The sequence below is a fragment of the Canis aureus genome, chromosome 24 (genome assembly GCF_053574225.1).
Source record: "Canis aureus isolate CA01 chromosome 24, VMU_Caureus_v.1.0, whole genome shotgun sequence".
Lineage (NCBI taxonomy): Eukaryota > Metazoa > Chordata > Mammalia > Carnivora > Canidae > Canis > Canis aureus.
In genome coordinates this window covers 7,684,621-7,710,710 of record NC_135634.1, presented here as the reverse complement: position 1 = coordinate 7,710,710, position 26,090 = coordinate 7,684,621, and the positions used below count along the sequence as shown (strand labels likewise).

General features: G+C 36.5%; 2 protein-coding genes across 18 annotated transcripts in view; one reads left to right on the top strand and one right to left on the bottom strand.

The window, feature by feature from the left end:
* Nucleotides 1-26,090, bottom strand: part of STARD13 (StAR related lipid transfer domain containing 13) — a 514,444-nt gene that overhangs the window by 360,407 nt on the left and 127,947 nt on the right. For 9 of the 17 annotated variants that reach the window (XM_077868118.1, XM_077868123.1, XM_077868125.1 and 6 more), the window contains one exon: nt 18,442-18,576. In XM_077868118.1, the coding sequence (XP_077724244.1) occupies nt 18,442-18,471 (30 nt within the window). In that variant the 5' untranslated portion in view covers nt 18,472-18,576. Of the gene's footprint in view, nt 1-15,334; nt 15,411-18,441; nt 18,577-20,824; nt 21,005-26,090 lie in introns of those variants that run through there. The other 8 variants (XM_077868115.1, XM_077868114.1, XM_077868116.1 and 5 more) reach the window with 3 other exon arrangements.
* Nucleotides 20,243-26,090, top strand: part of LOC144296596 (uncharacterized) — a 56,539-nt gene continuing 50,691 nt past the window's right edge. Inside the window, exon 1 of the mRNA XM_077869693.1 lies at nt 20,243-20,312. Within this exon, the coding sequence (XP_077725819.1) occupies nt 20,243-20,312 (70 nt within the window). The remainder of the gene's footprint in view (nt 20,313-26,090) is intronic.

Sequence of the window (26,090 nt, the reverse complement as noted above, 5' to 3'; positions counted from 1 at the left end):
TCTCTGTGTCTCTCATGAATAAATAAATTTTTAAAAATAGGCTATTAAAATACTCATCCTTTTCCAACCACATAACCATGTTAAGCTAGATTTTTTCCATAGATTCCCACCAGAACAACATAGCAATAAACTGAAGCAGAAGCAGATATAAAACTCCAGCCATCTTCTATTAGGTCAGCCATAAAAGAGATTTGCAAAAATATTTTTTAAAAAGTAGCAAAACAGGGATCCCTGGTTGGCGCAGCGGTTTAGCGCCTGCCTTTGGCCCAGGGCGTGATCCTGGAGACCCGGGATCGAGTCCCACGTCGGGCTCCCGGTGCATGGAGCCTGCTTCTCCCTCTGCCTGTGTCTCTGCCTCTCTCTCTCTCTCTCCTTCTCTCTCTCTGTGTAACTATCATAAATAAATAAAAATTTTAAAAAAATCTTTAAAAAAAGTAGCAAAACAGCTAGTATAAAATAAATTTAAAACTCTTCTCACTAAGTTTCTTTTTTGGTGAATATATAGTAATGTTTCATTAAAATATTCTAATTATGTTAACATGTAATGGGCTTATTATTATTTTTAAATGAATTTATGAAAAATAATTTTAAGTTTCTGTTCTAATTTCTAATATACATTTTTTTCATTTCTAATACAGTAAATAAATATCAGTAGTTGAAACCCACACAAACAAGAAGCTCTTTGGAGTGCTCAGTAATTTTTAAGAAAGAATGATGGGGTCTGAGACAGATACTTAAGAACCACTGTGCTATAGAAATGTGTTCAACAATTAGTTATATGATGGTATATAACCAAGACTGAATTCTGTTCAGTATTTGCCTTCTTTTTCTTTAAGGTGAATTAATCAATATAGGGGATATAAGCTTCTGACAGCATCTCTTCAGGAAAACCTCCCACCTGCTATTCTCAGTCCAGGTGGCTGATCCTGTTCCTAGATCAAGAGGACATCAACATGGGTGTTATGCTATATGTTGGCAAACTGAACTCCAATAAAAAAATAAAAATAAAAATTAATTAACTAAAAAAGAGGACATCAACAACTTTATCTGTCAGAGTACTACATCTCCCTAAAGAATGGGCAGGTGACTCAGGCCAACAAAAGGTATCTCTGCATTTACAATTTTGGCTCTGTTGCTAGCTCTAGAATGATAAAAGCTTAGAACTGTGGGTGGATGGCTATCTTTCCTAAAAAGTAGGGAAACTATTAGAATGTAGCCAACACAGGTAGTAGAGACAACAAATGTGTCCTGATGACATTAAACTTCTATAACCAACATGTTTGAAGACAACTTCATCTCTGGCCTTTCTGGTTACAAAAGCCAAAAAATTCCTTCTATTGCAACTTTTATAAGCTGGATCTCTATCAAATCCATAAATCCTAATACAGAATTTGCTACCTGGAAGTAGAATGTTAAAATAACAGACTTTAAAATGTGATACTGGCTGAGCTACGGTTGAAAATTCACCCATTCCAGGCTAGGGAAAGGGCAAAAGCTATTACTTGATAGTAAAGCATCAATTAAAAGGTGCCTAATGTATCATAGAACTCATATCACATAAATAATCAAGGATAGAGTTTCAGAGGATCAGGAAAAAAGTGTCAGAATCTTGGACGGAAAAAAAAAAAAAAAAAAGAATCTTGGACGGTGTTGGCTACTTCTTTTAGCCTTCAAAGAAAAGGATGGCCTGCAGCCTAATCAGGCAGGTCTGGAAGCAGAGAGGAAAAGGGATTCAGTCCTTACTGAGTCATCCTTTCTGCCTGTGCATGGCACTCTAAAATGGTCAATAGCAGATAGCCATGTGTCTTTTGGGATGGCAGATATATAAATCTCTGCCCCTTGCTGAAGTTAGTGCAAGTGAAAAACACAATGGGAAAACAGATTGAGACCCTGGTGAGCCAGGGTGCCAGAGGATCATTTCCAAACACTACATTCTCTGACTAACAGAAAACTATTACAACTCCTCTAGAGAAGTTCTCCCCAGGACTCCTACCACTATGAGGATTAGGATCTGCAGGATGTTAGCTCATTGTCTCCCAGTCTGAGATCCAGATGGCTTGGGGCAGCGGCAGAGCATAAAGGCAGACTGCTCAGAGGAAGAAGCAATGAAGGCTGGAACCAGAGTGGTGGGCCACAGGAGTCAATCCAGAAAATAGTCAAGAAATAAACAGCCCACCAGTCCTAGCAAGAAACCCAGTGGCATTGCCAGAGAAATGCCAAAGCTCACCAAATAGACCTGAGAATGCCCAAATTACAAGACAGTTTACAGGCACCAAACCTGCACCAACAGCCAGGAGGAACTGAAATATTTATAGCTGTTAGGATGAAAGCCTCCCCAATGTTAACCTGCCATGTAGGACAATGGAAAGGGAGTTCCTCCCAGAAAACAGTGAGAGGCCAGCCAGATTTTTAAACAAAGAACCCCCTCCACTGCTAGCTCAGAGAGTCCTTGTACTCTTTGTCCAGCCTGAGATAATTGCTATGAAACTGAGATCATTATTTAGTGATCACCCTTCTCTCCCTTTGCCAAATAGAAGTTTTGTTGCAGCAAGTGTTTTCTCTCTGCCACTGTTAACTAGTAGTATTAAATATAACATTTAGCCAGAAGTTGCCTAAACATGAGAAGCTAGTTTAGACACAACCAAGAAAAATATAACTTAGAGATTCTGGAATTAAAGTTGAAAACAGTAACTGGATGAGCCTACATATGAGCTATTTCCCTTTAGAGTGGAGGTAGAAGCAACTTTCTTTTTATAGGTATATTTGCATTATATTAACCAGGGCCCTTTGGGGAATTTAAAAGTGGGAAGGAAGGTACCTATGGATGCTGGGCAGCCAAGGAATGCAAATGTAATGCAAGATGTAGTTAACCTGTGTTTTGTTCAGCCCAAAATCTCTTTGGGAACTATCTCTTCCCCATTCTGAGTCCAAGTGGTTTGGGTGGGGCCAATCCCATCTCCTAGGTTCTAGGAACAGGCATATCCCAGGACTCTGGCCAGTTAAGTACTTGATTTCTTCAGCCACAGTGATTAAGTCCAGGTATAGTCACATAATCAAAGCCAGGCCAACAAAAGCTGTCCCTTGGCCTTTTGTTGGAGCTGTTGAAAACTAGACTTTTGTATTTCTTCCTTAGGAATGCCAGTTGCTAATACAGTGTAAACCCAGAAATGTTGCTAGTCATTTTTTGCTACATTGTGGGGAGAGCCTAATATGGCTCCCGATAATGGAGCCAAAAGCTAATTTAGTAAAGCAGAATGATGAGTGAAAGAGTCTTCTTTTGAGCTCCTGGATCTAGCCATACCTAAAGCTAGACAGATAAGTTCTAGCTTTCCAAATTATTTGAATCAATAGATACCTTTTTGTAAATTAGAGTTAACCTTTCGCCTTTTCAAAGAACAGAATCTTAATGAGCACAACCAAATAAAGCGATTTTTATTTAATTTAATTTTTTTAAAAGAAATCATTGAATATGCATCTAAAACAATACTTTCTTTAAAAAAAAACAGTGAATTTCTGGAGTTCAGGATATATATATATATTTTAACAAATATATCAGGACAGAAGTCATGAAGGAATCTGTGGTGGAAAAAAAAAATCATTAGAACCTGAGGTAGCATTAGAAGGTAATTAAGGTCACAAAAATCTGTTCTAGGGGGAAAATCCACTGGACAAAGTAATGAGAGCCAATCATTTATTATATATATCCTATTCACATTCAAATATTGCCATAAAAGGCACTATGTAATAAAACCACTAAAGCAAGTTAAAAATAAAAAGATCCAAATCATAAAGTTTAGGAGAGAGTTGAACTGACAATCCTTGGTTGAGTTTCTCTTCTAGAATCAAATACAAAAAATTTGTCTCTGAGCTTCTAAAAAGGCAAAGCAAGAGGAGTATTGAGAAGTTCTGTAGCATGGTTATCTTAATTAAAGGACATAGTTCATCAGAGAGAAATTATCTTATTTCTAGCACTAAAACCCAGAAATAATTTATTACCTAGCTCTCCATACACTAGCACTGAATAATATAATTGAGAGTCTTTAACAGAAGCTTCATAAGAGATGCAGAAATATCTTTTTTATGGCTATTATAGAAAAAAACTGACCCTTAATTAAAGCTCAAAGGCCCTTGTTAAATTATAAATCTGTGAAGGCAATTCTGGATGGAAGATTAAAATAATGAAGTACACATGATCTGTTCTTGGTCATGTGGCCTGATATATGAGCAGATTTTATAAATCTGCTTGTGTATCAGTATTCTTGGTGAAAAGCAGATGAGAGTAACGTGTCCCTTAAGACCACTCCCCATGATCATCTGTTGACTCATAAAAGCTCATAATAAAAGTTACTCAGAAAACCACTAGAAACTAAAGATTAGGATCAATTAAGGAAATTAAGTACCTAAAGCAGATTGCTGACTAAAAAGATATCTGTGTGCACAAAACCCCCATCAGGTGAGCAAAGTTTTATCACAAAAATCAAAGTCTTGCATTTCTTCCAAGATGCAGAGTAATAAGTAGTGTAAGAACATATATAGCAAAGAGCTTTCATTACTGAGTCTTAGAGAAGAGATAGAGTCCCTAGAACAAAGAAAGATGCTTTTTTAATTTAATACTTGTTATCATTCCACAGCTATAGCCTTAGTTGAGTTCCTGTAACACTTCAATCAGACTTTTGCATGATCTTTCTCTCCAGGTTCCCTGCTCGTGGATCAATTCTTCCTTCTTCTGAATTACTCTGACCATGTTGATACATTCTTTATAGGACCTACTGTGTTTTTTAAATGCTCTAAAATAAAGACTGTGTTGTACTTATACAAATCCTTCTTTAGGTTTTCTAATTTCTTTAATCTTCCTGGGTTTTTTTTTTTCCCCTTTGTTTTTCCCATTCTATCATCCTCCCTAATGTCTCCCTTTTCTGCCTGGAATATAATCTGCCTCCCAACTAGTCAGAGTCCTTTGGCCTATGTAAATACCCTCATATTTCCACAGAAGGCAGGGAACTCTCACTCATGCCCCTGGAGGGTTAGGAGGGTAGGAATACTTGTAATCCCTCTTTCCTTCCCTCATTTAGTTCTTCCCTCTGGAGGACCAGGGACTTACCCCAGGGGCTGGTAATCCACAGCCCAGGGCCTATTTTTGTACAGCCTACACACATCCACATGTTTCACATGGTTGGAAAAAATGAGAAGAATGTTTTATGACACATGACATTTATATGAAATTTAACATTTCATGCCTACATTATGAATTGAATTGTATCTCCCCCGAATTCATATAATTCCCCACACTTCAAAATGTGACCTTAATCTGCAAAAGGGTCATTGCACATATAACTGATTAATACCAGTTATGTTGGAGTAGAGTGAGCCCCAGTGGTCCAAGATTACTGGTATGCTTACAAAAAGGGGACATTTGGACAGAGCTGTGTACAACAGGGAGAACGTCAGGTGAAGATGAAGGCAGGGTGATACTGCTACAAATTACACAATGCCAAGATTGCCACCAAACCACCAGAAACTAGGAGCAAGGGATGGAGCAGATTCTCCATCACAGCACCTTGGAAGGAATAAACCTTGTCCACACCTTGGACTCAGACTGCTAGCCTCCAGAAGTAATACATTTTTGTTGTTTAAGCTCCCCATTCTTGTGGTACTTTGTTACAGCAGTCATAGAAAACTAATACAACAGCCATCTTAATTTATTTATATGTTTACAGTGTTGCTCTCATGCAACAGCAGAGTTGAATAGTTCAAACAAAAACCATATGGCCTCCAAGCTTAAAATATTTACTATCTAGCCCTTTATAGAAACAGTTTGCTATTCTTGATTTATGAGATTGGTAAAATAGGAGACAGGGTCACTAGGCAAACACAGTCCATTCTCCTTGTACCTCCCCTTTGAGAACTGTCTGCTAATTCTTCCAAAGAGAGGTCTGGAAATATCCAGCTGATCTGCCTGGGACTTGTAAATTCCATGCAGGATAAAAGTAAGGGGGGAACAAGAAGGCAATTTGGTGTTCAAGGCACTGTCTACAATCCAGCCTTATCAGCAGTAGAGATCTCATTTTGATCTCTTTCTGACACCTGTATGTATTTTCTCAATTGGTCTCAAATCTGGAGGAGAGTTATGGGATTTACTGGCCTCCACTAACCTCATTTTCTTCTTCCTCATAGCAAAAGAGTGTTGGAAATTTCATTTTCTTCTTGAAGTCTCTCCAAAAGGAAATGAGTGCTGATTTATTTTTTAACCTGGCCATATCCTCTATGAATAGGCAATTCTCATGACTCATTCTTAAATTCTAGGCCACATCAAACCACTTGCACTAATGCTCACAGTTTAGATTTTTTATGCTATGCTAAGACATTATGTGTTTATATAAGTATCCTGGATGTCCTTTTACAGAATAGATCTAAATTACTATAACCTCCCCCAGATTTTAAACTCCTGAGAAAGCTTTGATTTAACTTGAGGTCTAGTTTATTTAATAACCAGCACAATACTGCACTAATTAATGTGGTTTCCTTCATTAATAAGAAAGACCCTACTAGTCCACGGCCAACAATTTTTGGAAAAGACTGATGATAATATGTATGTAGTTTGAAAAATATGTTAAGCACTAATAAAAAATATCTAGAAATATACCTAAGAACAAAAACTCAGTATCTAATTTGTCACCCATAGCTTGCCATTTCCTCACTGATATACATGGAAAATGCCCAATACAAACAAATTCTGACATCCTATGGAGGGAGAAGCTTGAAAAATAATAATATAAAATGAACAATTGGTAAAAGACCTTGAAACTCAGGCAGAAAAATCTGGCTTTGAGTCAATACATGTTCACAAATGTTAACTGAGAAAATGGAGTTTTTAGGAAAAATTGTTCCAGCAACTGTGAACATAGAGATCTTAGCTTGATAACCCAAACTATGACATGTCTAGCCAGAAGGAAGGAAGGGCAGTGGAGACCAGCAAAATCTATCGGCTGGAGAGATCTAAGGATTTTCGGAGAAATAACTCATCCAAAGGCAGGACAGCTGAGTTCAAATTCAACGGCGGCACTGCTAGAAGAATGCAACAACTGGGGAGCAATGTGGGACATGCTACCTGGACATTTCTCTGGCTCAGCCCCTGTGGATCCCTCAGGGAGAAATACAATAAAAAGGGAGTAAAAATGAAAAGAGTAGTTTCCATAAAGACTCTATTGAGGGCAATGTTTAACAGCATTTGTAACAATGGAAGCCAGGGGTGGGACAAAGGGCACTTCCTCTCTAAGGGGTGACTTTGCTCCTGGAGCTCTGGGCTGTACCCAGGAATAGCCAGGCGCTAGACCAGACAAATGACAGAGATAACACTTGGGTAGCCTCAGTACCTTTGGAGGGGTTCAGCTGCTTCATCAAATAGGCAGTGATAAATCACATCATGGATCCAGATTGGATCACAAAATAATAAAAACAGTGCCTGCCACCATATAACCAACAAATCTAAGTCTCAAACATATGTGCACTCCTCTCTCATACTCCACCCTCCTTCTCTCTAGGATTCCTAGAGGAAAAAAAGACCCTGACACTCCTGGAACTGGTTGGCAGGAATCGTAGAGTTGGACTTGCATGGAAACAGCTTTAAAATGAATGTGTGGTTACAATTCTGGCCTCCAGGTTGCATGGCCTGGAAAACGCAATTTATAAAGATGTAAAGGAGAAGGAACCGTGGGATAAAAGCAAACACTAAAGTGCTTGTCCTGTTAAATATCAGCTGTGTGACTTTGGTCAAGTCATTTAGATGTTCTGGGCTTCAGATCCTATATCAAAGAAGTGGAATCTTTTAAATGCCCTGACAAGGTCATTGTGAAGCTCATATGAGATCCTATGTGAGGAAAACCCCTATACTCTAATAATAAAATGTCATTATTTTAATTACAACTAGTATTGCAGAACAGGCTATTTATAAAAGATTTTGACTACACTGATTTCCAGTTGTCACCTGATGTAAGATGTGTTTGTGTCTTCCAAAGCCATTTTCTAAGTAACTTTTCTCAAATATACAACTGTTTCAGCAAAACATAGAACTCCCTCACATGACTGGTTTTAGGAGCATCCATATGTCTGTGTACTCCAAAGGAACATAACTGGGAAAATGCTGCTGTGGCTGACACGGGAGAAATGAAAGGTAGGAAAGCCTTTTGGGCAGTAGAAAGTGTGAACCATAAAAATCTTGGCCTTATTTTAACATTTCTTCCAGAGTATAGGAGAGTCGATGTGTGATCCTATTGGTAGTGATGGTTCCACTGGGAAATCTTAAGTTTAAATTGTCTGCTAATCTCTATTTTGTGTGTCCAAGAACAGCCATTTTTCACTTTTATGAAGCCACCAAAAGCCTATATTGAGAGAGAAAAAACTAATTATTGAGCAGTCCATGCCCTCACCCTAAATATATAATGAGACTAATAGTTGAAGGCTCTAAAGATGAGTAATAATAGGGCAGCCCAGGTGGCTCAGCGGTTTAGTATCACCTTTGGCCCAGGGTGTGATCCTGGAGTCCTGGGATTGAGTCCCACATTGCGCTCCTGGCATGATAGAATTTTCCCTGGTAGCTCATCTCCACAGAACAGTTCTTTCTTTAGCCAGTAATAATAACCCATGTATGCATATGAGTTTCACAATTAACAAAGCACTTCATAAAGATAAAAATTACTTTATTGCAGAAAGGAGATTTGGGAGCTCACTTAAACTCAGGGATGTTATGCATATCAGATTCAGGATGTCTCTTTGCCCTTTAGATTAATACCTTCATGGAGTTTTTAGGGTCATCTTCTTTGGAATTCACCTTTTCTTCATCTCTTGCCCTCAGGGCAGAGTTGTTTTTCTTACTTACCTTAAGAAAACCAAGATCATCTGTGAATGCACTCCAAGTTTATCCTTTAATTCAAAGTAGCAACCCCTTCCAACTTCCTAAAGCCTAACTCAGTAAGTTGTACCCCAGTCACATAAATCTTCCCTTCATCAATCTATTTCTTGGGAATAACTGTCCAAAGTTAGGCAAATCTCTTAAATTTCTCTCATTGTTTTGTATTGCTTTCTCTGACTAGGTTCTATAAGATAATTTATGTACTTAGAATAATTTACTTGTAAATAAACAAATAAATGGCTTTGGTTTTTTCATCATGTTTTTCCTCCTGGCTTATCACTCAGTACTGCTCTGACCGCCTATGGCTATTGAGCACCTGGAATGTGGCTAGTCTGAATGGAGGAAAGCTTTAAGTAAAAATACACAGTAGATTTTGAGACCTTAGAACCCTCCCAAAGAGAAAATCATATTTTATGGATAATTTTGTGTATTGATTACAGGTCAAAATGGTAACATTTTAGATATACTGGTTCCAATAGATTATTAAAATTAATTAATTTTACCTGTTCCTTTTACTTTTTTTGTTTAAGTGGCTGTCAGAAAATTTTAAATTACCTATGTGGCTCACATTATCCTTCTATAGGCAACATTGACCTAGAGCTTTCAACTTTATGTCCTAGATCTTTATCTGAGCTCTGCCACCCCCTGTCCCCTGCCTCTTCCCACCCCACCCCCCAGGATCCAAGCCCAATCTCCTGATCTATTTTCTTTTCTCACAGGCACTAACATCCCCATTGAGCTAGCAATTCTTTTTGATTACCTCTATTTTAGCCAAAGAAGAGTTTCTCAGATTGTGTATGTTGAGGAATAAGTCTGACACTCATAACAAGTATGCTGTCCCTTAAGTTATTAGAAAGAAAAAAAAATGTTTTTTTATTCCTTAAATAATGTTTGGAGACAAAACAAAGTAAGCAAAGCAAGGGCAGAATATTCACAGATATTCCTGCTGGTCTTGGAAAGCAGAACCGACTTCCCAGAAAATTACATCCAGTAAGGCAGTGCTACATGGAGTGAAACAAATTTAGTCTTGCTATTCAAGGGAGTGCATAAAGGTTCCTCTGAGAGTGTGGAGTTAATAAAAATGGATGGTGAAACGGGTTGTATTTTTCTTGAAGGAAGTTCATAGGTAGTATCAATCCAGCCCAAGGGAGCAATGGGGCTGAATATTTTCCAAGTGCTTGACATAAACAGCAAAACTTATACTCTCTATTGTGGTTTACCATTATTTTTTACACTTCTGATATTTTTATGGACAAATCAATCCGTGCACAGACACATTTACAACAAACCATTGTTAATCTCTGATGTATTCAAACTTAATTTAAAATAATCAGAATATTTAAAGAACCACCTACCACCCTGTCTCCATGTCCGATCTACCTACTGCCCCCTCCTGGCCATGCTTTCTTGCTCTGGCCTGAAGTTTTGCCTGGACCCTTTAAAAATAGTTGAACCTTTTAGAGAAGCAGTGAAAAGGCACTTGTGGGAAAACAAAGTATTTAGGGGCTGGTCTTCTGACTTCTGTGCCCCTGCCTCTGAAACACTTTCTTATGCATGACCTGATTTCCTTTTATTTCACTGTGCTACATTGTCAGAATTACCCAACCCCACCATAGATGTATTTTGGGTTAAGGAAGAATCTTTTAACAACGTAAATATTCCTGAGAGTGCTAAAGGGCTTTCAGTCATTTACACATTACTGTGAATTTATTCAAATTGCCTCTCTATTCACAGTGATTAGCAGCCCACTCACTGCTTGTCTTCCTCAACAATACGGACAGAAATCTAATTTCAAAACAAAGGATTAGAAAGCTGCCTACATGTGGCTACTTCTTAAGTCTACCAAGAAATTAACATTTTATCAGCTAAGAAAGTCATGTCAAGTCTTTCAAGACATTTCATTTTGGGGTAGCAAGTTCATTGCACTCTTTTTGTAGTGGAACCGCCTCTTGGACTTCCTCTAGTAAAATGATGTAAAAGTAGGAAGCTTTATGGAAACTTCATTTCTACTTCATGGAGTTAAGGGGTGGGATGGAACAAGGGTTTATGGTCTGTGATCTTAACTGTGGGGAAGAACATTTCATTTTTGGTGGTAGGTCTTTGAAGAGGGCGGGGAAGATAGACTATGTAAGTCAGGGGTCATTGGAACAGTTCAGTAACTCATCTCTGCCACTCACTCTCCAGGAACTCTTGTGTCATTTTTAAAGAACATGTATTTCAGGACAATGACAATCATGACTAAAATTCAGTCACTTCTAATGCTCTGTATATCTTGATAAAGACTTTACTGGATATTTAAAGTCTTTAAGGTTGTTTATGGACCAAGTCCATTTATAGCACCTAATCAGATCCTACCTATCCTGTTTTCCACCAGTCCTTTAATATTACAACACATGCCCAACTCCAAAAGCCACAGAAAACATGATCCTTGATGGCTTAAATGTTCTTAATTCCTGTCCCAAGTTCATAACACAGAAAATCAACAATGGAGAGACTTTGAAAATTTAGGAAATCATTATTTCTCCAAACTTCTTGTAGGAAATGATGTATTAGCAACACTTCTAAGCCCTACATTCAGGCAACCCAACATAAAAAGAGTAATCTTGGGCAGCTCGGGTGGCTCAGTGGTTTAATGCCGCCCTTGGCACAAGGCCTGATCCTGGAGACCCGGAATTAAGTCCCACATCAGGCTCCCTGAAAGGAGCCTGCTTCTCCCTCTGCTTATATCTCTGCCTCTTCCTCTCTCTCTCTGTCTGTCTCTCTGTGTCTCTCATGAATGAATAAATAAAATCTTTAAAAAAAGAGAGTAATCTTTATAAAGTTCTACACAGAGTAGGCAATCAGTAAACATTTATTGACTGACTTGTCCAATTTACTTTTAAAATCACTGTGAAATATCCACCCTGCTTTACGTGCAAATGTATTTCTCTAAATGCCATCTCACCATAGATATCAAATCATTTTCAGATACCATCTAGTACACAACTTTGGCACATTACATGCGTGCTACACAGGTCTGAGGAGTAGAGAATTTATTATAACAGTTAATGCTATTATCCATTCAAGCCATAGAGGAAATGTGTGTAATCAATAAAGGCTATAAAATAAACCAAAATGAAAGCCATGACTTTTTTAGATACCCCATGTTTAAAATACTTTTTAATAATTCAGAGAAAAAACATGTTTTGTTGGTAGCTGGGGTGATTTTATGGACAGATACATCTAGTCAGGGCTTCAAGAATGCAGTAGCCACAATGCGGCTTATGACTGCATATTTTCAACTGTACAAATGGGCTGAGTTCCTGAAACAGATATCGTTTTACACAGTCATGGCTCTGTATATATTAGCCCTGGTAAATACTATCTAAATCTGCAGGTGACAAAGGAAGGACCTAACGTTATTCTAGGATAGTTAGTCAGAACTTAATCATGGAACACAATATAAAGAACAGTGTTTTATTCTCTAGGATACTACTTAAAAAAAAAATAATGTATGGTCTCTATTTTACATGGGCTGGACCACTGTTTACATACAGATAATCCCTGGGAATTACCACCTCAGCCTGGTGGCCAAAGTAACTCTGCTTCCCTATAGTTGCTGCTACGAAGAGATGTTTCAAAAATTCTTCTCTTCTCTTTGACCACACAAAAATCCTCTGAACAACCCTACTATGGATTCCAAGTTATGTTGGAAATAATAGCAAGGAAGAAGTAACAAGAAGGATACCTACCCCCAGCATCACCACTCAAGGCTTCTTCTCTCCCCCATTTCCATGGCTACCTTTCTTCCAGCCAAGATACAGGATCATGTGCCTTATTCCATCTCAACTCCTAGACCCCAGTTATTTCTTAATTCTTCCTTAGCTCCCAGGAAACTCACTTAACATAAGGTGGCCTTCAAAGTATAGATAAACATTACTTGAGAACCACCACTTATCTGTGTCTTATCTCCCTCCAACACTCTTTTAGGAAAAATAAAAAGTACTGATAGGAGGATATTATGTGGAGCCCCCTTTGCTCATTATCTTTTTCTTATAATTTCCAATAAAAAGCCTTAGAAAAACTGTGGAGGGAAGAGTCATCTTTGCTGGGACTATTCATTTCTCATTAGTCAAGGAATAAAAGAAGTAACAGTTGAAAGCAAAGAAGGCAGCAATGGAAAGAACAACATGCTACCCAAATTCTAGTGCTCTCAGATAAAAAAAGAAAAGAGAAGTAACTAGAACTCTGACCTAGGTGGAAAAATTCTAGGAATTTCTCCTAGATAGAAAGTCTTTCTCCCCTACAACTCTTCCATTCTTGACATCCTAGAACCCATTTACTTCTTATGCTGTAAATGTATATCCATCTTCCTCTCCATTATGAAAACCCTACCACAACATTAGTCTAAATGCGTCTGAGTAGTAATTCAGGCCATTACCTCTGAGCAGACAGGAGACCCTAAAAGCAACAACTATATCCTGAAACATTTTATGAATGCACAGTATTTACAGTTACTATGCTAGGCACTTAAGTTATTGAGATAAGTGACAATCTGGACTTCAAATTTCTTCAAGTCTAATAAAGGGGAAAACAAAAAACATATACAGATAATATTGATGTGATAAATGCTAGAAAAACAGGGTCTTTCCTGCAGACTGAGTCTTTAGAACCTAGTAAAGTGAATCAGTGTGAAGAAGACAGAAAGGGAATTCCAAGTTAAAGGAACAACTGATCCAAACACAAGGAGTGTGAGATGGATCCCAAAGCAGTTTGATGTGGACAGAACCTGAGGTGAAAGGTGGAGGAGACAAGAGAAGAGAGACTGCAGAAGTTGGCATAGCTAAACTATGAGCAGCTTTGTCTAACATGACCAGAAATTTGATTTTATACCAAAGAAAATGTGATGATATTTAAGGATTTTCCATAAAACAGAGAAATGATAAGATTTAACTTCATAAAAGATCACTCTGTTTACATTTTGGATAACGGATGAGGGGTATATGACACCAATGACCAGCTAATAGGCAGCACTCCAGGTTAGAAATACCTGACCCAGAGCAGTGGCATTAGGGATCCAAAGGGGATGAATTTACATGTCATTAGAAATGTAGACTAGATAGGATTTGGTGACAGTGATTGTGAGTTTCAGAGAGAAGAATAAAACTAGAGTGACGTGTAGGTTTCTGGTCTGAATGATGAGCTGACTGGAGTGCCCTTCACTAACACAGGAGAAAATGGTGACGTTCAACACTTGACAGACTGAGTTGGAGGTCAATTAGAGATGCCAAGACAGGGTTCAGGAGGAAGATGGGGATACAGATACAGGTTATAGAGAACAGATCCTCTGGAGCTAGCCAGTCAGCACCCTACTGTTTTCTTCCCTGCCCAGAACAAAACTTCTGCATCAATGTCCTGCCCCTTCCATCCACTCACATGTTTGGGAAGTAAACAAATCAAAAACTGCTCATGAGTCATTGGCTTCAGAAATATGCCCAACTTGCTCTCTGAAGTTGAGAACAGAGCCAGAATAGCCCCAGATTTTCTACTGTTCACTGTTTGGCTTTGGGTTTCTCTTAAATACCTTTCTTACGGTTTTGGCAACTTGGCTGTCCAAATTTATGGCTTGGCCCCTGGACTTTTTATTGTTTCTGTCAAGCCAGCCTGGACCATCCCCTTAGCTATGTAGTAGCCTGTGCTAATCCAAAGTATTTTTTTAAATAATTAGAGAAAAAAATCCTCTTTGGTTGGCATTCACTGTTTCAAGGATTCACAGTTTAGTGTCAGAAGATACCTGTGTGCTAATTAGAAAAGGTGGGCCTTGTGCAGGGCATGCCATCTACATGTGTAGCTCTGATCTGGCTTCAGATTGAGCTTTTTGGCTCTTTGGTAAGAATGTTTATGCCCAGGGACACCTGGGTGGCTCAGCACTTGAGCATCTGCCATTGGCTCAGGCCGTGATCCCAGGTCCATGGATTGAGTCCCGCATCGGGCTCCCTGCGAGGACCCTGCTTCTCCCTCTGCCTGTATCTCTGATTCTCTGTGTGTGCGTGTCTCATGAATAAATAAATAAATAATCTTTAAAAAAAATGTCTATGTCTAGTTTAAGTCCTGAACCAAAAAAAAAAAAAAAAAAAAAAAAAAGTCCTGAACTGTTCTTGTGTCTCAATTATCCTGCAGCTACCATCAATAGCTTTTATGTTTTACTTTACCCTTAGGAAAGTAATACCTGTGAGGAACAGACATGAATAGTCCTACTAAGGTAGAAGCCCATATTCCCAACTTTGGTCCACTTCTAAAGTATATAGAAGTTATGACAAGCAATCAAGGGTTAAACACCTTTATCCTTTACTCTTTAACAGCACTAGCCCTGTGGGAAACCCATCATGACTGGGAGAGGTTTGCCCTCAGTATTTGGCAGCCACATTCAAAACTCAGCACATGTACCTCAGATATGTTCCACATGGCAGTGAATTATACACATCCAGGGCTTTATAGCTGAAATTGGATTTGGCACACTAGCCTAAGAAAACAAGAAAATGATAATAAGTCAGATGAATAAATGTATAGTAGGCCTTGCCACAAATCTGTGTGGAAGGATTTGTCTCCTACCTTTGAAGAAATTAGAAATTGGTGAATTCTCTATCTTATGAAGCCTCTGACTTTATGACATATTCAGAGGAAACAGAAGTAAGCTATGTCTTAGAAAGTATTGCCTAGAACAGGGAATAGCAAGGAAAGCTTCTAGAATACATTGTCCATCTACCTAAAGATTCAGATATAACAGCAAAAGCAGTTCTTCTGTCAAGCTGATCCCTGCTTGCATGCTCCATTTATAAGTAAATATCTTAGAAGGAATGCCCATAAACATATCGGTAGTGAAAACAGAGAACAGAAAAAGATTTTCAGAGGATATAAAGATCCCCATATTAACACTTCAGGCTATATATTCCTCTTCTCCACGCCCATGTCAGTGAGATTTGACTGAGGACTCAGATTATAATTTTGTTCTGAATGGGCCAAAAAATAAAATACTGCCTAACTCCTTACCTAATAATTTATAAAGTTACCCTATCCTGAATGAGCTAATTCAGAAAGAAGTTACCTGTCCCAAGATAATTAAGAGGTTACTGTAAAAACAAAGTAACAAGAATGAAAAAAAAAATCAGAAAATCAGCTAAAAGAGGTCCCAAATGCCTCTTTAATAAATTACATTCTCTTAAAAGTCAATAGGCAATGGAATATAACACCACAGTAAAAATAATGGCTTTCCCGTTTTTAACTTTCACTGTTAATCTTTTTTAAAAAAAGCATCGATTTGTAATAAATGTTTTCTTCTTGGGCTGAGAAAGGTTCTGAGAAGAAAGCCTTATATAAAAGTTTGACACTATCTGTCAGTAATTCACCAAAAAAGAAAGAAAATCTGGATTGCAGTAAATATAATTAAGACGTACTATATTTTTCTTTTCCACTGACACATCATCATCATCCAAAGTCCCTAGTTTACCTTAAAGGTCACTCATGGTGTAAATTTGTGGATTCTGACAAAGGTATGGTGTCATGTATCTACCACTGTAGCATTATATAGAAGAGCTTCACTTACCTAAAAATCCTCCACGCTTTACCCATTCATCCTTCCCTCCCCACTGAGTTCCGGCAACAACTGATTGTTTTAGTGTCTCCATAGTTTGGTCTTTTCCAGGTCATGTAGATGGAATCATACAGTGTGTAGCCTTTTCAGACTGGCTTCTTTCATTTGTAATAATATTCATCTTTTTTCTTAAAGGCATTCTAAAATTTCCCCCAAACCCATGTATGTTGGTATGGCAAAGTGAGAAAGAGTAGGAAGGCTCACACTCAAGTACTAATTTTGCCACTCTGGGCAAGTCACTTTCCTTTACTAGGCCTTGGTTTTCTCATCTGTACAATCAGAATAACATTAATACCTATCTCACTAACTTTATAATATTGTTTTGAAGGTCAGGTTTCTCTTCTTAAAAAAATGGAGAGGTGCCTAGGTGGTACAGTCAGTTTAAGTGCCCAATTCTTGGTTTTGGCTCAGGTCTGATATTGGGATTGTGAGATAGAGCCACAACATTGGGCTCCTTGCTCAGTATGGAGTCTCCCTGGGTTTTTCTCTCTCTCTGCATCCCCTTCACACGAATCCTTCACATGTGTGCAAGCATACACGTGTTCTCTCTCTCTCTCTCTCTCAAATAAATAAATCTTTAAAAAACAGAAGTAATTATGTCCATGTTGCAGAGTTGTTGTATGAATTAAATAGGTAATGTGTGTGAAGGCTTAGCACTATGCCCAGAACATATTGAATATTTAATAATGGTAGCTGCCATGATATTTTTATTTTAATGCATGCTCAATACTTTTTATTTGACCCTCTAAAACTATTCTCTGCTTTTTACCATCTTGCCTGTGGGGCACAATTTCTAAATTGACTATCCTTCCCTCTGAATTTCCTGATGAGAGCAACAAATGGAAGGTCCCAGAGGACGTTAGAAATTGGGATTAGAAATTGGGATGGAGAGAGAGATGGGTCTTTACTCTCCGTGCCTTTTCTCTGTTATGCTGTACTTTGGTTATAGCTGCATTCCCCCTTGAAGGACAAAAATCTTGCTGGGCAACCATCTTAGAGTTGGCTTCCCTTTAACCTGAACCATCCCTATATAAGCAATCTCTTAAATCATCCTTTGAGGTAATTTAGCAAGTTTCTATTGTTCTCTGTCAGGAAGACACATAATGTTTGTCCTTCATATTTATTGGCAATTATTATTGTCTTTTTTAACATTGTAACAGCCAAAGCATCGTAAAATCAAGAACCATATGCAACTGTACAAAATCTTACAAGTTATTATTGACATCCCTCTACATCCAATACTAGTCAGAATTTATGAAGATATACTTTCAGATTCAATTTAAAAAGTGGATAAAATTATAGAGATTTGGAAAAAAAAGTTATAAAAGTTGTAAAATATCTTTAAGAAAGCCTGGTTGGTTTTTCCTTATTAAAAATATACCAAAAAATACAACAACAAAAAATCCCTGGGTATTAGCTTTGTAGCACAAAGACAATTATATAAAGTGCAGTTAATATTTGTAGCTGATGTCTCATAGATGTGTTCCCCAATGTGATACTTCATTTCTGATACCTCATTTCTGGAACTGTAGTGGGATATGGCCCATCCCAATAGGGAAGACTTTTATAAAAATAGTTCAAGGGTATTTTCACTTGCAGCAAGAATTCTCACTAATAACAAAGGAACTAGCTGAAGTGCATATAATCCTCTGCTATGGCTCTACATTTGACAACAAACTAACCATTTACCTTAACAAAATCACTGCCCACATTTTTTCCAATTTTATAAATATTAATTATATATATATATTTATTACAAATCATGTTATAATGAAAAACAGGTAACTTCAATGCTAAATTTTAAAAAAAAAAGTAATAGAGAATGTGCAAATATGGTGCTGACTTTGCTGTGTGAATGTGACATGACACTCCACCCAGAATATTCTGTAATAAAGCTACTTACTTTAGGTTTTGGTCGAGCTCCAGTTAACATCTGGTTTAGCACACCATCAAGATTCTGGATGTTTCCAGTTTTATTTCTACAAATTCCTTTCCTCTGATGACTTTTTTAAAGCTTACTCCTCAGATTTATAGAATTCTGTAGGAAACAATTTTAAGCAGGTTATTTTTTACATATAAAGAATTATTCCTAGCCAGTAATTAATCTAAATTAGTCAATAAAAATACATGTTTCTAAAATTAACATAAACCATGAGAATATTCCCCTATATTAATAATTTTTAAAAAACATTTATGATTAGGCTCAGTAAGATCAGCCTCAGTTAATCCTAAGAACTTTTTATAAATGTAAATTTATAAATTAAAAATACTTTTAATCTACCAAGATAAAATATAACACTATATTGGCATGTTATAAAACTTTCAAAAATGCAAAACCAAGTGTTTTTAAAATGGAAACTATAAGTTGTGGCTCATACAGAGCCACATTGTTCTTTTAGACTTTAAGATCTGTTTATTTTAACTAGGGAACAAATTATAAACTTACATATCTAAGGGTTAGCTATAGAATTAAAATTGCTAAAAACATATTAGCATAAAGAGAATCATGGGATCCCAGGGTGGCTCAGTGGTTTAGTGCCTGCCTTCGGCCTAGGGCGTGATCCTGAAGTCCCAGGATCAAGTCCCACATCAGGCTCCCTGCAAGGACCCTCTTCTCCCTCTGCCTGTGTCTCTGACTCTCTCTCTCTATCCCTCTCTCTCTCTTTCTCTCTGTGTGTCTCTCATGAATAAATAAATAAAAATCTTTAAAAAATAAAAGATAGGGATGCCTGGGTGGCTCAGCGGTTGAGCATCTGCCTTTGGCTCAGGGCATGATCCCACGGTCCCGGGATCAAGTCCCACATCAGGCTCCCTGCATGGAGCCTGCTTCTCCCTCTGCCTAGGTCTCTGCTGCCTCTCTTTCTGTGTCTCTCATGAATAAATAAATAATTTTTTTTTTTAAAAGAGAGAATCCTAAACTTTTCAGATACAGTAAAAGTCCTTTTCTAGACTGTTGGATAAATCATCATTGAATTGGAATAATTAAGTTTGTCTTCATTAATTCTTCCTGCTGCTTGTAAGTCTTCCATATCTAAGTCCACATCTCTTCCACATCTGACAAGGCTCACAAGTTACTTAGATGCCTCTAGTGCAAAGTTCTATCCTGGTCTATTCCTTCTGGAAAAAGTATGAAGTTCTACAAAAATAAGGAAGGTTAGAAATGTGAATTTTCCATTTAACTAAAATTTTACTCATTGATCATCGGTTGTTTGGAGGCAGAATAAATAAAAGATCTAGAATAAAAAAGCTTTATTGACTTGTATGTGAATGTGGTACTGCCAAATGCTAATTATATAACCTTAGACTTAATTTCCACAAATCTTATTTATTCACCTGTAAAACAATACTTTCTGACATTTATTGAACACTTCTTTGTGCCTGGCATATTTGACCAATGGAATATAAGTACATGGGAACCTGCCAAGTCTGAGTGGACTCATGAAATGTGTTACTTGGAAATTATATTTTTCTTACTCTTGATGCTTGCCACAACTCCCCTATTGGGAAAAGAACTATGATCTTGAGAACAAGAGTGATATGGTGATGATAATGGTAGATAATATATGTTTGACAGGCACTATTTTACATATTTACCTTTTTAAAACAATCACCTGGTTTGTTCCTACAATAGAAGTTTAGTAACTCAAAAATGTGTCCTAAATAAAAGGGTTTGAGGATAGAAGAGTGTATACATACTTCTGCCCATGAGAAAAGGCCATGAAGAAGCTGAAGAATGGGCCATGTCTTACTACAAGTACACACTGACTTTTAAAGGTATGAATTATTAAATTTTAAAAAAGCAACAAATAAGGACTACAGTGAACCGGCAGCCAATGGAGCTGACAATACAGTGAGTTGGCACTGGATTGATCAATGAGTGCTACTCTCTTATGATTATTGCTAATGTCTTTCTCTGCCACTGGTGTAGACAATTTGACAGATGCTTACAGGAACAACTCCCTGTGGGCTCATTTGTAAAATGAAGATGATGCTGGCACCTATTTCAATAGACTGCAGTGTATTGGGTGAATGCCCCTTAAGTACTGCTGGTGTTGCTGTTATTACAACTCAGCAGGTGAGGATAGTCATCTTCTGGAAGCTAGGGACTGTATCTTGTTCAGGAAAAAAAATAAAGATTTGCTAACAGAATATTAAGTACAAGATCCTGTGTATGGTACTTTCACATATATTACTTCATTTTCTTCTTCCAGCAATAATGTGAGGGAAGTCTTGTTCTGATTTTATAGAACAGTTACTAAAGAGAATAAGGTCTTGACGAGGCTCACATGGCAAATGAGAGCACTTGGCTCTCTTGATCCTTTTTAGTGAATTCTCTACTCCAGATTTCTCTTTGTATCCTTGCCCGGCCTCATCTCCATGACCTCTTCTGTCTAAATACCATCACAGGCCCTTGCTCATCTGGTTAACAGGATTGGGCTCCTCTTAGCCCTGTAGATAATGGATACCTGCAGAGATTAGGAAATGAGGCTGAAACTATACGAAGGAATTGACCTTAACAACCCAGCAGCTTCTAGAGCTCTTATGGCAAAGGTAGGGTCACTTACAGCACTCACATATTGATTATATGCTAAGGCACTTGATATTTTTGATGCTGTTATAAATAACATCTTTTTGAAAATTACATTTTCTACGTTCTGTAACAGGACACAAAAATTCAATTGATTTTTCTTAAATTGTGTTCAAAAATATATGTAAGGTCTCATTAATTTTATATATTTGGGATGTTGTCTTCATACTCTTATATCTGGGACTAATGATGCTTTTGTTTCCCTTTCATTCCTTGTATTTTTCTTTCTTTTATTTTCCTTATATACCTCTAATCAGTGTTGATGATGGTAAAAGAAGATATTCTGATCTTATTTCTGATTTTAAGGAGAATGCTTCCAACATGTCTCCATTTAAGTGTAATATTGACTGTATGGCTTTTGTTTTTGTGTTAATCAGGCAGTTCCTTTCTTTTGATCAAAATTTTTTTATATGTGAGAAGATGTTGAATTGTACTGAATGCATTTCTTCCATCTATTAAGGTAATCAAATTTTTCTTCTTTAATCTATTAATTTATAAAGCATATTAATCTTATATTAAGCCAAACATACATTCCTGTATTATATCATCAAAGTACCTTTAAAGTCTTTAAAGAAAGAAAAAAAATAAAGTCTTTAAAGATTATTTATCATAATGAATCTTGGAATTTATCAAATCCCCTTTAGATAACTGGACATATCAATGAACCATACTAAGATATTTATAATTATTAAATCATCCTTACATTCATGATATCAACTGTACTTGGTTGTGATAAGTAATTCCTTTTAATCTTATTCAGTTTGGTTAGCTACTGTTTTCTTTAGCATTTTTGCATTCATATTCATTTTTGTCCTCTATCAAGTTTTTAATCAAGATGTTGTTTCATAAAATAAATTGGAAGCTATGCATCTTTATAAATGAGGTTCAGAAAATTTGTATTGCATAAGAATTACCTATTTTTAAAAAATTTTAAAGAACTCACAGACCCTTGCAGGTAGGTATTTGCTTTTTTGAGAAATTGTTTATTTATCCCATTGACAATATATATTTCAATATAATATTATCAATTACAAAGTCTTTCAAATTTACTAGTAGACCTATCTACACTCCTATACTTTTAAAATCATATTATATCTGATATTATAGCCTCTTGTTCCTAATTTTATTTACGTTTTTAGGGGAAAGAGCCTAGGATTTAGATTAGACAGACTCAACACTAAGGCAGACAAGTCGATTGATTTGTTAGATCTCAGCTTAATCACCACTGCCTCTGAGAAACCTTGCTTCACTCCTGGGAGAGGTTTCTATGGATTTCTGTGCTTCCTCTATCAAACATTTGTTTCACAGTATTATTGCTTATTTAATGGGCAGCTTCAAAGTTAAACTGTAAGTTCTATGAGACTAAAGATGAGATATGTTTAGTTTACCACTAAGTACCTAGCGCAGTGTCTGAAACAGAATGAACACTCAGTAAATGTTTGTTTGGACAAACAAGTAGTTGTTTCCACGTTTTATTCTCTCTCTCTCATAACACCACAAGTTTTAATTGAATTCTATAGCTCCCATATCAAAAGAGCAGAAGAGTGTTTAAAAAGGCCAGCTCTGTACAATGGAATATTACTCAGCTATTAGAAATGACAAATACCCACCATTTGCTTCAACGTGGATGGAACTGGAGGGTATTATGCTGAGTGAAGTAAGTCAGTCGGTGAAGGACAAACATTATATGTTCTCATTCATTTGGGGAATATAAATAATAGTGAAAGGGAATATAAGGGAAGGGAGAAGAAATGTGTGGGAAATATCAGAAAGGGAGACAGAACGTAAAGACTGCTAACTCTGGGAAACGAACTAGGGGTGGTGGAAGGGGAGAAGGGCGGGGGGTGGGAGTGAATGGGTGACGGGCACTGGGGGTTATTCTGTATGTTAGTAAATTGAACACCAATAAAAAATAAAAAAAATAAAAATAAAAAAAATAAAAAAAAAAAAAAAAGGCCAGCTCTGGAGAGCTACAGCACAGGGTTCAAAGCTAGGCTCTGCCATTCATTAGCGTGTGACCATGAACAAATTACTTCACCTCTCTATACCTTAGTTGCTTCCCTATAAAACTAGAAACAATTATGTTGGATTGTAGGGAGTTTATATATGTAAAACACTTGAAACACTCTGGTACACAGTAAGTGATGAATTAATGATAGCTATTACTATGTTAGTACATGACAAGTAAATGAATGGATAAAAAAATATGAAACTATAAAAACAAAATATTTTCTCTGCTCTGGGTTTTTTGAAGATTAAATGATGAGAATTTTAAATAATGAAAACCATTTGAAGTATTTTATTAGAATGATTACAAATGGGAAGCCCCAGTGGCCACAAGAAAGAGAACTATTTTATTCTTTGGAAAAAAAATGACAGAGCCAGAGAAATATTTAATATGGTTTTGTTCTTATTTGGAGCAAAAACATTGGAATATTTTTCTTAAATTGAGATTTTTCTTTTATATTTTAGTCTCTACAGTACAACTAGTTTACTTCAACAGTTTAATGTTTTTTGTAACTATGAAATACCCAAATACAATTGTTCTTCAGACTTGATAGCTCTTATAGAAATAATTTCTCATTTTCCAAATGTTTTTTTACCTAGATCTTTATCCATTACTTGCTTTTTGTAGCTCATACATTATTCAAACAATGTCTCTTCATTTGTTTTTCTCTTAGAGAAAGAAATTTTAAAATGCTAACCTTCTAGTCATTTTCAAAGGTTGCCATGTATAAATCTTAGCCCCATAGTATTAGACTTCACTGATACAATAATCATTGAATATCTTCTCCTATATACAACTGAGTCATGACATAGAATTGCAAGAAACTAATAAGGAAATTTTCTTCCTAATGTGTGCCAAAATGTCATCTAAAGAGAAATTAAGAAAAAAATTCCTAAAATACTTACAATTACACAAAATATGCCAAAAATTGAAATGGTGTGCTGACATATAAAGAACAAATTATTTGACTCATTTTGCTCTTTTCAGGATAAAATAAATAAAAAATGGAAATACATACAGTAAATAATCCTTTTCTTTAAAAAATTCTAGGACATTTCTAAAATATAATATACAATTATCCTCATTTTTATATATTATTTAAAAGTGCAGAATGCCATTCTTTAATTTCCTCATTTGCAAAGAAGAATCTTACTAATTAACTGATTTGGAAATTGAAGACCATTACATTTAATTTTTTAGAGGAAAGCACATTTATAAAGAAACATCAGTATTTTAAAACATTTAAAATGCTGACTTAATATCCAGTTGCAACAACAGGCATAAATAATGTAATATCAGTTTCTGATCCCAAATATAAATGAAGTGAGCCAAAGGTCAAAGCTATGCATAGACTCAGTCACCTCTGCCATTTATTTTTCAAGTAGTAGATGTGTTCGGTATCTTAAAAGAGAAGCTTGTGTAATTAACCTTCAGGGAACATTAAAAACACAAAGAAGAAACTGAAAATTTTCCTGTGCTGAGCTCAAGTAGTTTGTATTGAATTCATTTTTGACAATGTCTCTAATCTGTTTTTCCTATAACTGGGACTAATTTACTTATCCTGCTAAAGTAGACTAAAAAAGACATACTTGATTCCAGATCCATCTGAGAAAGGCCTTCCAGTTTTTTGTATTCCTACTGTTAGATATAACATTCCTCTTCTCTATCACAATAATGATAACTACTATTTATTTAGTGATTGTACTGAGTGTAGCAAAAGCAGGCTGCTGCCTAAATTCAGGTAATGCTTTCTTTGCTTATAGTTGTGTGACCTGAGCAAGCTACTTAAATTCTCAATGTCTCTGCCATCTCATTAGCTTAAAATAGTGATATTAATAGGACCTACTAATAGGATTTTATTTATTACTTCCCATTTTGTTTCTTGACCAATATTTTATCAAGAAACATTGTTAGGACTTCAGGAAGCCGGAGTTTGAATTGTATTATAATCTCTATAAGAGCTATGACTACTCCCTTACTGATGGATCAAGTACTACAAAACAGTCAGTAGAGACCCAACACATACAGACTAAGAAAAAAATGCCATGCTTATTGAAGAACTCAAACAGAATAAAACATAAGATATGAGAACACAGAAGACGCATTAGTACATAGAGTTCAACTTAACATAGTGACATGTGGGACAAGCTTTAGGAGTCTTGTGGTTTTGTCACTTGTACATAGTTGACTGCAATATCTACATCTTTCCCCTGCACCCAGTGGCTTCCTTAGGCAAAGTATCTTTGAAGCCACTCAAGTCCTGTCTCCATTCATTCATTCATTTATTCATATGCCAAGTATTCCCCAAGTATTGCCCAAGAAAATATATTTATTGAAGAGCTCTAGTCTAGGGAGAGTCATGTAGACTGATAATATTGCCAGAATTTAAACCAAAGTACGTACACAATGATATGGGAACACAGACAAAACAGAAATAATTCTGCCTGGGGAAAAGAAGAGTTCATAGAGAAAGTAACCTTTAAACTGATTTTTGAAGGAAAAATAGTACTATTTCAGGGGAATAGAATCCCAAAGACATGAAAGCATAAAAGGAATACCGCATGTTCAAAGAATAATGAGGATATTTATCTGACTCCATCTGATAGAGCCTAGCAGATAATGGCAACACATGATATATGTAAGTGAAATGGGGTCCCCAGATAAGAAGCTCCATATTAAAGAGTTTGATTTTTTTCAGTAGGTAATGGGAACCCTGTGGATTTCTTGTTGTTGTATTTTACAACTGAGAAAGTTAAACAATACAGGGATATTATATAAATATCGAGGAGTTTAAACATGCCTCAGCATCTCAACATTTCTCATGTAAGCTCAAATCTCCCTTGCCTCTGTTCCCTCCCTTTTTTGGAAATACCTTTTCAAAACAATGTTTTTATTGTCTACTAGAGGTATAGAAAAGCACCCAAACAGATATATGGCTTAATGAATTACTTAACTG